Raw genomic sequence first — 14,731 nt, forward strand, 5'->3', positions numbered from 1 at the left:
TTTAAATAAAGTGTGAATGACAAAAGTTTATTAAATGCATTCTTAAAAAATTATATCTTTCTTAAATAAGGATTTCTCAGCACGGATTTCATTGTAAAACAGTTTTGAAGCAGGTCATAAGTTACTTATTAACAGGTTGATAAAAAAAAGTCACTTCACTACTGTAGGATGGTCTTCAGCCACATTTAAACCACTGCAGTGTGTGTGGTGTCTTCCTTCACATGCTAGGGAATGGCAATGCCGAGGGCTGGGAACACCGGCTCCGTGGGGACTTGTACACATGTACAACAAGCAGTTTTTAGATTATTTTTTCCCCAAAAAGAAAAAAACAACTTACCACGAAACTATTTTATGCAGAAGACAAGTATTCCATGCTTTCCCCCCCACCCCCACTCCTTAAAAGAACATTCCAGAAATAAGTCTTACAAATAATACACTGAAACAATGCAGGAGAAGCCTCAGTCATGGCAATTTCACTGGAGCTTTATTGCCTCTGTTGGTAATGAGAGGGATTGTAAGAAGTTACATTTGAACTTACAGAGATATGTAAATGACGGATTTTTACTAAATATAATCTCGAGATTAAGTGTTTTATATCAGGGCACTTCTAATTTTGTACATTTTTTAATGTATAAAAACAGGTTACAAACTTGATGTTTGCCTTCTTTTTTTTTTTTTTTTTTCCTTGACATTTGGCAAAATTAAATCGATCCATTTGTGGGGAGATCATCGAATTGAAGACATAAGCACTTACGAATTAAAGCAATCCAAGGAAGCAACTGGCTGCATTCTTAAAAAAAAAAAAAAAAAAAAAAAGAAAAAAACCCACACAAATATATAAAGGAAAAACACACATGGCCACATCCGAGCACGTTTCAATACAAAATATTCCCTGTAATCAGGCATTTTGTCCTTAAAACAACACCCTGCTAAATCAATGTTTCTTTCAACTTCAGTCATTTTGAAAAACTTTTAAGATGCCATGATAGCACAAATAACCCCTTTTCTGCAATAAGTCGAAGTTTTATGTATTTCTTTATAATTACACAGTAATTATAAGCATGTAGTACCAAACTGATGACAACACTATTTTGTTGAAAAGATCTTGCATTCAAAAGGAATAGTCTTTAAAACACCACGGCATTTCGCCACTGCCCAATCTCAGACTTTTTGGAGGGACAAGTCTGTATTGGGATAAAAAGCAAGTCAGTTCTCTCCAAACACAGCAATACTTGAACTAATCAATCTGAAACGGTACCAAAACCCTCAAGACAGAAAACAGCACGCAGAGATACCTTGTTGAGCTTTTTTCCACCCCACCCACCCCTGAAATTTAAAGTCCCCATTTATATTTACACAAAATTGAGAAAGGATATACTGAAAGCAGCAAAACACACAGTTTTTGGCATAGCCAATTCCAGTAGCTGGAGCAAGTTTGCAATGTTTTTGTGGAACTGTATTTTTGGAATCAATGCACAAGTGGATTTGCTAAAAGGGCACTGCTGGAAGGGGAGCCAGCCTTAAGGGCAATTTCAGAGAGTACAAATAAAAAAATTTCATCCGTTTAATATTTTTCAATTTTTCCCTAAAATACTTTTAGCATCTGCGTAAAAGTGTGCTGCTGTTTAGTGCAAGTACCAGTGACTCATCTCAAAAATAATTCTGGCCTTATCACGGCACTATTTAGAGCACAAACTCAACCCTCTCTCCTCACTTGTGACTCCGGTCTGTCTCCTCTCCTGGAGCTTCTTCTTTCCAGCTTGTTTTACAGAGCAGGATTTATCAAATCTCTTCACAAGTAACTAAGTGAGGAGTAGAAGACCACAAAAGCAGCTCAAGAGTTCTTGTAATATTAAAGAATAATTGCATCTGATAAAACCTGCTTTAAACCAAATGAACTTGATTTAGTCAAACGCAGTAAGACAGTAAAAAGTAGTGATCAACAAAATAATTTAAACAAACAAAGCCAGTGTAGTAGTTTGTATCTGATCTGTGCTTGTTTGGGAAAGCTTTACTCTTAATTTCTGTATTTGGCAACCACAGTGATATGTCAATTTAAGGAAAACTCAACAAAATAATTGAAAAAAGGGTGTCATCCGTAACGGCAGTACCTCTATGTTACAAAGATTTAACTTACTTATCAGGATAATGGTTTCAAAACCTAGATTCACATCAAACTCACCAGCTTCTTGTACAACAGGGCCATTTGCTTCATCATACCTCAACCATAAAAGTTACACATCTCAATTTAAAATACTGTATTGTGTAGCAAACAGTTAAGACACAAATTCAGTATATTCAAGTTTTCGATTTCCACAGAAATGAAAAACCTTTCTTTGACAGACAGATAAGCATTTCAGAACTGCAATGAAATCTGATTTCTTAGACAGTAACCTAGGGAATATTGGATGCTATGAGGACACACACAGCTCATCTCACTGATGTCACTGAGGGCTCTGACATCACACGTGGGTGCTGTAAGTGCACAGAGTTGTGTCGTAGCTCAGCTGCCCTCGCAGCCAGCTGGGCACGATCAAACCAGGCAGGGAGGCACCGAGAGACCCCAGGATCAACAACCTTGGGCTTGCTTGCTTAGTTCTGTATTTGTTTTTACCAGATACTCAAACTCACTTAGACAATACCTGCACTTTTCCAGAAAAGAAAAAACTGGGACCCAGGACACTTAAATATATCACTCTTGCAGGAAGTGCTCTCAGTACAGTCTTTGCAACCAGCCCCAAGTGTATATTTAAGGATTCTTTTAAAAATTGTTTCGATGTTGATCTGTATAATTCAGATGCCATACAACAGTTGTCTGATGATGACCAGCATTGTGCTTCATGTGAAACCAGAAACCTCAAAATAATTATAAAGCTTCTAGGACTTATGGGAGATGAAACTAGGGTGATCCACCAACAAAAAATAAATCCATGATGAAATCCACAATGTTGGAATTTTAACGGGCAAGAGTGGTCCAGACTAGAAGAAAAGCCCAAACCACCAGGAGAAGAATGAAATATGATATGGTCCAAGATGTATCCTTAAAGGTTTGTCTCAACCCTCAGCCATATTGTGAGGATTGATCTTCAGTTCAGTCCAGCCAGCAGAAATTGACTGTGCAATTTTCCATTTCAGGTATTTGTACAGACTATGTACACTCTAGAAGGGTCCTTTAGTGCTACACTGTCGTACTTTTTGTCCCAGCAATTTGAGGGCGTGCAAATTCCACAAAGTCATCAATAAGAACTGGCCATGCCCCTAAAAGATAAAAACACCAGAACATTATAACTCTGTTCAACAAGCCATTCTTTTAAAAGCTTCAGTTCCAAACAAGCTCTTTACTTTCCAGTCTTAAACCAGGCAGAGTTTCTAGCTAACAAAATCAGAATTTGATTTTCTTGCTTGAAATTTAAGAGCTGGTTAAAGATTTCTGCTTCCTTTAAACCCATCTCTTTCAAAGGTCATCTTCCTCACAAAATAAAACAAAAAAAATGCCACCTCCATAAAAAAAAAACCAACCTGACAATGGCACCAGGACTCCAACTTGACCTGCAGGATGGCAGTAGCTGCTTAAGGAGTGCTGAAGACTGGATGGAGCAGTTCACGCTGTGAGCAGCAGCATAAACAGAACATTCTACAGCATTTACTGCTCACAGTATGGTTTGCATCAATGCCAAGCTCATCATCTGTTAGAACCAGCACACTCAGCCACACCTGAGCACAGCCAAGCACACCCTGCCAGTCTGATGCCCCAGAAGGCTCCTGTAACACTCCATACACTCCTCCACATTCCTCCCCAGGAGGCAGTTGAAATACATAACAATATTTTACACATTATGGGCAGCCAAAACCAAAGAGTCCCCAGTCTTGTACATGATGGTCACGTGAAGGTTAAAAATAATCATGGGTGGGGTTTTGGTGGGCTTTTTTCTCCTTCGAATATTTTTATTCCAAATCATTCAAACGTATTTTCTACCTTTAGTCTTTCTAAACTACATGGATTTATTGCAGGCAGCAGCATTTTCTCGATGACAGGGGAATGAGAACTGTCCATAATTATTAAATGAAGTTGTAGAAGTTTGCTCCCCTCTGCTCTGGAGGTATCACAAGTTTAGTCTCCTCCCCTCACTGAACTGATGTGCTGCCAAGCACTGAGGGTGATCAGCTGTTCTTGGCTACAGATGGGACTGAGAAAGATCGATATAGAAGTTTACAAGAAACACATTTGGTAGGAAGTGACTTATGTTTAGCAATCCCTGTGTGCTGCCAGCTTCACTTCTATAGCCTTACATGGCCAACCCTCACATGAACCGAGGCAACCAAACTTAAAAAACATTCTCAGCTACGAAATGCAGTAAAACCAGAGCACCCTACACAGAACTGCCTGGGCCATGGGTCAGTTCCTTGGATGAAGATGCCAAGAACTGCTCCCACCGACAGAGAATTCATGGGTTTTAAATGCACAAATATCAGGGTTTGTCTCAATAAGAAAGAATTTGTGTCTGAGCTCAGACAGAAGAAAAAAAGAAAATGGATTCTATGGAAGTTTCAGCATTTCTTTCTTAAACCTGCAGTAACAAACAGATGTTTACAACATGCATTAAAGCAGCTGTGACTGGGCTTTAGATCACTGGGGATATTCTAATTGTGCTGTTATTAGACAGCTGTGCCAAAGCAGACACACATTAATGAATGTAGCATAAAACACAGTTAGAAGTTAATGAAAGAAAATGGAAATGTTTACCTTCCTCATCATAGTTAGACATATCATCTGCTATCATTGTACTAAAGTCTAGAAGAAGGTTCCAGGTATCCTTAGGAATTGATCTTTTATGATGTTCCTGTTCAGAGGAGTAGAAAATTTATATTTTTAAAAAAATAAATTAAAACCCTATTACACATTCATTTTTACTGTCTTGGACACATCCATATCCCCAAAACGTATTTCTCTTGTACACACTATGAATATCTGGGATTTGGGTCAAGACAGTCTATTTCATCTACTTGATAAACATGTTTATCTTCCAAGTTTTGAAAATACTGCAATCCAGCTTAAGTAAAGATTTAAACTTACCAACAAAAATTTGTTCCACAAGTCTAGAAATTTAAATCTTCCATTAAGTACTAAATTCCAGTAGGCAATGGCCATTTCTAAATCTGTAATATTAAAATATATTACTTTTAGAGATATACATATCAAATATATAATCTCCACAAGTATCTAACACTAGGATGAACTATATATTCAGAAAGGTGAAAAGATTAAACTAATGCAAATATACTCATGGATCCTTTACAAAAAGGCAACCATAAATAAAGTGTTACACAAGTATGTTAGATTTTGATACTATTGAATATAGAACTGAAAATTGCCCATATTAATATCTAACATATCCAAAACACACAAGGACATTTCATGTGCCTTTTGCTATATAGCAATACATAATTAAATATCAGAGAAATATTTTTGGCTTAGAAATGTTACTGACTTGAAAAGAAAATCTGCAGTATTTTGTAGTGAGATCTGCTTTCATTTTTTTTAAATATATAAAATACAATTTACATAAAACTGGCCTTTCATGATTTCATTTTTAGAACAACCTTATTATAGGTCCTGCCTTTGTAACAAGGCTTTTGTCAAGTGTTCATTTCTGCAATCAGATTTCCTTGGGAAAAAAAGATCTTTAAGTAGTGTCTTTAAGCAGACAGACACTTGATGGTGTGTTTGTTGGCATTATTTTGGTCGGGCTGGTTTTGGTTTTGGTTGGGGGTTTTTTGTTGGTGGTTTGGGGTGTTTTTTGGTTTGGTTGGCTTGGAGCCTCTGCATCTTGCTTTTTTTGTTGGTTTTTTGTTTGTTTTGTTTTTTCCCTGAAGATTCCTGTGAAATTTCTGTTTGCCTGGAATCAGTTTCTCAGGACAACTGAGAAATCTGACCTGACCCATTTCAGAGCAGCCTCTCAGGCACGGGTGCTGTTAGGAGTGCAGCAGTTAAAGAAAGAGCCTGGTTAGTCTGGCATGGAAGGGAAAAGAAAGACAACTCACCTCCCTGGCATGTGCCAAGGGCTAAACTGACATGCATTTACTGTTTAGTAGTGGCAGACAGTAACTTGTTAGCTGACAAAGGCAATTTAGAACCCAGATATGTAACTCTTTGCCCAGTGTCACCTGCATTACCAGGAATTACCAAGCAATTCCTCTGTGCTGCAGAACAAAACACTACTCCCTGTGAATTCCCAAATTCAGTATCCTTAGCCAAATACATACAGTGGTCCCAAAAGCCTGCCCATGTAAGTGGCCTATTTTTTTAAAAAAAGCTCTTATATATTTTGCAGTCTAGCAAATTTGTTCCATAAACAATCTTCTTGTGAAAGGAAAGAGAAAAGGCACGGGATCAACTGCACCTCAAGAAAAAAGCCCAAACCAACAACCCAACACCACCACTCCCTTCCCCCAGGATGCCCAAATATTTAAAAAAACCCGGGGAGGCAGATCTTGGAGATGAAATCAACAGCAAACAAAACAAAGCATGAAATCTGCACTGCTGAAGGGAAAATAGACGGTGATTGTGAGTTCCTGAATTGTTTAATATCTGAAATTAAAAGTTCTTTTCGAACAGCAGAGTCACATTATAATGCTTCTGAATAAAATCCATGAAGGATTTTCCAGCAACTGCAAAGGGGTGTGACTTCAGACAAAAGTGTAAGTCTGAGCCTCGAGAAGAAGAGACAGATTAGAAACAAGTCACTACTCCTCGGTAAATATGCTGTATGTGAAAATGGCAAACATAATTCAAGACTGCAAAGGTTTGGTATCTCTCTTCAACAGAAGATTCAGATACAAAACCATGCATTTTAGTTCTCAACTAAAACTACTGTCTTTCTAAAAATTAACAAACTTCTGATGGAGCTGATCAGTTCCTCAAGGAAACAGATTAGAAAACTAAGTTTTATTTACCTGTGCTGCATTAATGGTATGCACACAGAAATGCAAGGTCTTTACAGTGATTTGTAAACAATCACTATAAACAAACTGTGCATTCTGACATGCTTATCCAGTTCTGAGATAATTCTTGCGGGTAAGCAAAGGTTGTTAAAAAATCTCAGGATACTGCAACTTCAAACTTATTGTATGAGTAGACATAATGCCTTGGGACAAACTACATGTTTTAAAAGAAATTTTATGAAATAACAAAATTGGAAGTTAAAGATATAATTTTAGGTTTTCATAAATGTAAGAATGCTCAGGAAAATCCTCATGGATCAAACAGGAAAGCCTCCAAGTATATACTCCATTTTGAGTTTTATCCAGAGACATGCAAGAGAAGCAAACAGTGTTTGAGATGAACACCAGCTACAAGGGGTTCTCCAATGGTATGCAAAATGCACAAGAACTTTTAAGACATCCACAGTACTTAGACAGCAGTAAGGAATTATGCAGAGGAAATACATTTCCAGAGCTGTGCCTGAACTACTGCACAATGTTTGCAAGATTAGAGACCAATATACATTAAAATCAATTTGCAAGTTCCTACAAGCAGTTATTCAGACACACCAAAATGAATTGCCTAACTAGGAGCACTTACTTTGCAGCACTGTACTTCTCCCAATATTCTTTTCCTTCAGGGTTTTCAGAATTACTCTGCCCTGCTGTAAATTCATGCCTAGAACTGTGTATTTATGAGCACCAAAAGGGCTGGTAAGCATCCGGATTTTAAGCTCAGTACATCACTTCCAGACCCAGACTTGAAAACAAAAGCAATCAAAAAACCCACCTTATACTGTGTATATCCTATATAGATCTGAGAAAACTATACTTTGTCACTGTTAGAGCTTAACCTGCATAAAGAAGCTTTATGATGAATGAGAAATAAAGCAAGGGAATTAGTTTTCCTGGTAAGTCATTTTTATGGAAGTCTGTTCCATCTGGGACACTCAACAGATTCATTTCTATACAGGATTTGTGAGGGATTTAGAAAAGGAATGCAAGTCTTCCTTGTACCTTAAAATATGGAAAAGAAAATAAAAGGTAAGTACTAAATCAAACAGTTCTGTTATTCTGAAGCTTTGAGAAAACTAACTAAAAAAGGTCATGTAATTATGGTATCGTTGGAATTTGTTCATTTCATTTTTACCACCTTACAGGGATTCTACAAAATGCTCCTTGTTGTTTAAAGCTGTTTAAAGATTGAAAACAACATACAAATGTTACAATGGTAACCATTAAAAAAACAAAATCGAAGAACAAAACCCTGCAACCATTCACACTGCAGAACAAACTCTACACTGACACTTCCCACATCCTAACTTCTACCTTCCCACGTTTTCCTTCTTGTAGCAGCCTAAAAAAATTAATCTTTGTACAAGACATAAGAATCAGCACAATCATTTACTTGCATGATTCAGATCTGACTACAAGCATGCACAAGTATTTTCCTACTGCTTCACAGTACTCTGAAGCTTCCTTAAAGACAATGAAATTCATAATCCAATTGAAAACAAAAAACAAGATACAGAAAGATGTTTAACAATGACACAGTTGAAACCAAGACACAAGAGTTGTCTTTTCAATACTTATTTAAAGCCAATACTTATTTAAAGCCAAAAGTTGGTCCTTACATAAAAACATATAAAACTAAAGTGGAAGGCTCATCTTTACACAGCCTGTGAGTACAAAGCTGTGGCAGGTTTTCTGTGGCAGTATTAGGGCATTTTCTTTACTGAGGAAAATAAACTTACAAGTTGCCAAGGAAGAACCTACTGGTCTTTCAGTATTTTGCTTTCACTCAAAAGTAGAACAGTTAAGAAGTTAACAGCTACAGAATCATGAAATTATAGTTTATGGTTGATATCTCAATTACAGTGTATATAAATTAACGTGCATTCTGGCTTTTTAACATTACTGCTTGAAAGAAATTTTTGTTCCCTCATTTTTGCTGTTTTGAGTAGCCAGAGCTACAGTTTTTCAATTAGTTCCATCTGAACTGTAATGTTCTGAAATTATTTTGAATAAGTGACTCTTCCACTTCACCTGTTACACTAACCAAAGCCACAGTCGGCACATGAGCCCTGAAATAATGAAAAAAGCATTCAGTGAAACGAGGGGGGAAAAAAAGCTGTAGGTAGACACCTATTACCAATAGCACAACAACAGGCATCAGGCCCAGGACACAGTAATCCATTTGTACTACTCCAATTCTATTTTGCCAAGACATTTGCAAGCATTTTTGGTGTTGTGAGAGACTGCACGAGTGTGTGCTTATTAAAACGGTTTTACAGCTTCAATTTATCCTAAAAGTAAAAATTCAATTAATCTGTTCAGTGCTGCAAATTCTAAGTGGTGCAATTATGTCTTTAATGTAAAACCATAATCCATTGTGCTTACTGAGCACTGCACACACACAGTGAAAGAATAAACCCTCTCTCATAAAATTTTGTAGCCTTTATTAATGATGCAAATATTTCTATCAATTTGAACACCTTAAACTGACATCTATCTTTCACAACACAGAGATGTATTTTAGCCCAGGGGTGATTATCTTTCAGACTCACTGGATCACAACAGCACATTCACTTCCTGCTCTAATCAGCCATTTTCTATGTTTTTGAACAAATGCTTATGATTAAGAATACATACCTAAACCTTTCTGTCCCGGGTTCTTTGCAAAGTTGAAAGTAAACTGATAAAAATCCTTAAATCTTCCTGGCTCTTTTAATTCTTGTTCCATTTTAGGAATCTGGGCCTTCAGTTTTTCTATGCTGTCACATCTGCAGTTTAAGAAGCATGTTTATTCATGTATTATTCATTTTACCATGAAAACATGAGTTATAACATAAACAAAAATCTATGAACTGTTTGTGGAATACAACTATCAAAACAAAACTCAGGATGCCTTTAATGAGTCTGCACCTACGCAGCAATATTTCATTTCTTTGTTGTTATTTCTTCACATTGCATTTGCACATACTACCTGATACATCAGATCCTATAATCTATGGGACTTTTAGAAAAATGTGATAAAGACTGCTACGCTCTCAGAGAAAACCCAGGTATGCCTGACTGCAAACCAACATCCCTGCTTTACCACCCTGAGCAGCTCTGTGGCAACTGCCTGAAATGCTCACACAACCAAGGCAAGGGGCACTCAAAGCTCCCTCCCTTCTTCTCCAATTATCCAGCACACAGACAGCAGATGCATTTTTACAGAGGCAGACAAGTGATGCTGGACTCTCAAAAGTCTTTGAGAGGGCAACGTGACTGAGAATTCCCCAGAATAGGACACTGGATCACACTGTCAACATCTACCACTTATTAACCACTTACCCCAGCTCAGTCATTCCGTCCATGAATTCCAGCTTTGAGAACTCACACTGCGTTGCAGCTCGGAATTTCCATGCAATGATGAGAACAGTAATGCTGGCTGGGTCAAGAGCTAGATCATCACAGAACTGCTGTATACCATCTATACCAATTTTATTTTCATCTTGAGGATCTTTGGGACATAAAAGTAAGTATCAAGAAAAACAGGTATTTGAAAAAGCCAATTTGCTCAAGTATATTTAAGATAAGGAAACATTTTCAAGAAGCCATTTTTGGGATCAGCCTTTGTAAGCGAGTATTTTAAAAACAAAATTAAATTGTATTCTCAATGGTTAAGCTTTAACAATTGAGGCAGTTACTGCAATAAAGCCTCCCATACAATGAAGCTCATGTTATTTTCACTGAGAGACAAAGAAGCACCACAAACATTTGTTTTCTGCCTAATACTATGCATGATATTCTGACTCATTCCACACAGAGCACAGTGGTTCTCTCCCCCCAGGACACTTAATTATTGGCATCTTCGGTAAGGCTGATGATCTGTGTCCCATTATTAGCAGTTGTGCAGTGTCCCTTTGCAAGCTGTACTAATACCCAAATCTGCCCATCAACCACTACCCCAACTGTAGTTTTATGCATTTCCTGGCACCACCAGCATGCAGGAGATTGGACAGGGTAACCTCCAAGGGGAAGTTACACTGCCCCATTACCGATGATTCCAAGTCAGCCAGTCACACTCCTCTTTCCACGGAGGAATCAACATCTGGTCTGGAAGTGAGATGCTCATATTTCAACTGCACTAACAAAGATCTACTAATGCAAGCCAACAAAGACTTCAGGAAAATGGTATTTGGATTATGCACACATATGAAAACTGACAGAAAACACAGCACTCAGATTTTTTCTAAGTGCTAAAACACAGGATTTGTTCTACTGCACTGAATTCACTGTACTATCTGTGGTACGGTACCATCGGTTGAACACTGGTGATGTAACAGATAAACAGGCTTTGTTTTCTGTTACACTCTTTGTAATTATCTGATAATAAGCCCAAGGTGAATAAAAATTAAGGTAGAACCCATCCCTGGTATGCCACCCTTCATTTTGTCAGGATCAAGTCCTGAGTCCTGCTTTCCCCAAAAGAATCACCTGAAATCCTCATTAACCACTACAGTTTCTCACTGCACACACAATTCCAGCTCCAGACCCTCATCTTGTATAAATGTACTTAACACTTAGAGCACATAAAGCACCTGTATGTAATCCCTGTGAAGCAGAAGCCTACACATATTCCCCTTCTAACTTGTATTATCAGTAATAGAAAAACAAAGCTGAAAGAGTTGGTTAAGATTTCCCAGCACGGGAGCATAGCAGCACCAATACACTGTAATTAAGAATATATACATACAACAAGGAAATAAGCCTTAAAGTTCAGGGTACTCACCTTTGTATCTGTTATATAGTTGTTCTAACTTCTTTCTGTCCAATGATCCTTTAACGCTCTCTCGTATATAAAGTTCAGGATTTTGGAAAAAGTTGTCTGTTGCAACATCTAACTTCCAGTCATTTTGAGAGAGACAACTCACTGCTGTCTTTTCACTAGACTGTGTGAAGACCATAAACTGACGCACTTTATCCTTCTGTGACGATTTCAACTTGTTCTAGTGAAAACAGACAATACTGTAAGTAGAAATATTTACTGGAAGAATAAACAAATAAATGAAAAATCAGTCCTTTCTATGTTTTTTTAAATCAGGACTTCTATAATTTTCCCAAGCAATTAAGATATCAAAATATTTGATGAACTGGCTCCGAGGCTGGGGCAGAGCAGGCTGAACAGCTGGTTGAACAGCTCACCATCCCTGAGCAGGAGGCTGCTGTCCATTTGCTCCCAGCTACTGCAGGACCAGGGCCAGACCTCGACAGGATCTCCCGAAGTGCCCCTTGGTGGCAACAAGGGACTAGCTGGGTCACCCATTTCAAGGAGCTACACACCGAAATACCTTAAAGACTTTTTTTTTTTTTTATGAGATTTTTCACTTTTGAAAGTCCTCAACTCCACCTACATAATTTGCAAAACATTCCTGTGAGGAGGCATTGTCTCCATTTCACAGGTGCAGCAACTGAAGCTAAAAAAAAAAGGGTAGGTAATTCTGCCAGAGGCGAGTGGGGGAGTGAGTAGCCAAGGTGAGAGTTCTGAATTCCAGAGGCCTCCTGCCCAGACCCAGAGACATCCCTCTGCTCTAGCACAGAGCTGAACGGAGAACTTGCTGCCAGTAAGATCAGCAAAGAGGGATTCCCAAGGATATTTCTGATGAGGAGAAGCACAGTTAGTATTTCAAGGGTATGAGTTACACAAAACTAAGTGCTGATCAGGAGAGAGCAAATGCACAGATCCTGAGCTACATCCAAATTCAAAGTTCACTCAACGCAGTCAAAGCAAAAGGACTCTCAACACTACAACTTGGTAAATAAAAGTTCCGACAAAATTTTAAGTCAGGATTGGACTTCTTACATGGTGCAAATATTTAATTTTTCGTTTACCTTGTATTCAACCAAAACTTGTATGATCTGTTCATTATTGTAATTTCCATGGCTCCTTCTCAAGGAGTATGGGGAAAAAGGGCAAAGAAAATCCCAAGACGTGATAAACTATCCTCAGCCAAAGAATGAATGGTTTAGGAGTAGTATGAGCTCAAGCTCTTAATTACAAAGGATAATTACTGTCCAAGCACATTATCATTAAAACAAAGAATTAACACTTCAGAACACAAATTCATCTGTCCTAAAAGTCAGATACAGTTTTCTGTGCCTTGATAACAATGAGTGTGAACACTATTATTTGTAAGAATAGTGAAATTACCAGCTCCAGGTAATTTCACTTTAAAAAAATACAAGAGCATCACATCTGGTTTAAACCAATACCCACATAATACACTAAACACACAAATACCCTTTAAGTTCTCCTTAAAAAAAATTCCCCCCCAAACCAAACCCACTCTACATCTTCAACACTTTGCTGAAGCCAAAATTTTAGCTCAAGCTGCAGACCTAACACACTGTGATATCAGGCTACATCATTTCTAAAGTTACGATGTGCTGCTGCTTTAATTCAGTCTCTTGAACAAGTTTCTCAAGCTGGATCTTTTACTACAAAGACGTTTCTGAAGCGGTTCCAGGTAAAGGCCAGGCCATGAGAGCAGTTCCTGTGCAGACCCACTGCTGCCTGTCTGTGCACACTTGGCTCCACAGCAGACATTCAGCACCTTGCAGAGTGAGCTCAGAGTGCCACAGAAATCACTGCGCTGACAAATCCACGTGGAATGACTTCCAGAAATGACTAATGCATTTTTAGTTGCAGTTTTTAAAAATGTATTGTTAACTCAGATATATGAAAACAAACCTCTGAATGAAATCCCAAATGAAGATGAAACAATCCCAAATTTAATGTTCTCTATCAATTACCAGCTTCCTCTAATCGGTTCCACAGAGCCAGACTGCTGCATCACCAGACTCAGATGCACTACAGGGCAGTCACACTTAATTACCATAGCTTTTATTTTTTTTCCTTTCTTTTTTCCTTTTTTTTTTTTTTTCAACAAAGCTGGTGCCTTTAATCATTAGTTTATTTGTTTTGGGTTTTTTTTAACATGCACACATAAGTATGCACAGCCCTTTGAATGGTGACTATTCCATAAAACCTCAAGAGATTTTGTTCTGCCCTGCTCCTGGCAAGGGTAAACTCTTAAAGCAGTGACAGACCACTAAAAGTCAAGAAGGTTTGAGAGGGATTCACTGTGGATGCTCAGGACCACAAAAAGTGGTGTGTTTTACATGTTGTCACAAAAGGAGAAAGAAATTTATTACAAAAAATTGCCGCTTAAATCCCATTTATGATAAAATTTAAATCCTACATATGCACATGACCTTTTCCTGTGCTTGGGGCTCCCTAAGTCATCATGACAACATAGAACCTTTTCAAAAGAAGATCAAAAGTGCCAAGAGTCAAGCAGCTAATTACACTAATCAGTACAGCATTTGGTAGTATATTAAGATGCAATAAATCACACTGTTCAGCCATAATCTTTTTCTGGAATAATCATATTTTTACTGGTCAAATATGAGTTTATTTTTAGTAAAGAAGTGCCAAAGCCCTTTCGTTACATTTGATGAATGTTTCCGCAGAAGCTCCACATCCTAAGTGACTGGACACTCTTTGAAGGCCTACTACAGGACAGCAAGAGATGGATTTACTGCTGAGTTTTTATTATCCTGTTATAGCTCTTCCTTCAGCACATTAAAAACCCACACTTCAAGCAGGAACAGGTTCCAAACCTTCTGCACTTTTAAGGACTATTTCTAGAAGCCGAGTGCTAACAGTCTGTTATTGTTTTAAGTGCAACACAGCAGCCAG

General features: G+C 37.9%; 1 protein-coding gene across 2 annotated transcripts in view; it reads right to left on the reverse strand.

Moving 5' to 3' along the window:
- Positions 1 to 14,731, reverse strand: part of DCUN1D1 (defective in cullin neddylation 1 domain containing 1) — a 26,120-nt gene continuing 11,389 nt past the window's right edge. For both annotated transcript variants that reach the window (XM_051781521.1, XM_051781520.1), the window contains exons 2-7: positions 11,762 to 11,978; positions 10,321 to 10,489; positions 9,634 to 9,764; positions 5,075 to 5,157; positions 4,745 to 4,841; positions 1 to 3,258 (exon numbers count right to left, since the gene is read on the reverse strand). In XM_051781521.1, the coding sequence (XP_051637481.1) occupies positions 3,179 to 3,258; positions 4,745 to 4,841; positions 5,075 to 5,157; positions 9,634 to 9,764; positions 10,321 to 10,489; positions 11,762 to 11,936 (735 nt within the window). In that variant the 5' untranslated portion in view covers positions 11,937 to 11,978 and the 3' untranslated portion in view covers positions 1 to 3,178. The remainder of the gene's footprint in view (positions 3,259 to 4,744; positions 4,842 to 5,074; positions 5,158 to 9,633; positions 9,765 to 10,320; positions 10,490 to 11,761; positions 11,979 to 14,731) is intronic.

The sequence above is a fragment of the Manacus candei genome, unplaced genomic scaffold (assembly GCF_025592945.1).
Source record: "Manacus candei isolate 608988 ecotype Guabito, Panama unplaced genomic scaffold, ASM2559294v1 h1tg000015l, whole genome shotgun sequence".
Lineage (NCBI taxonomy): Eukaryota > Metazoa > Chordata > Aves > Passeriformes > Pipridae > Manacus > Manacus candei.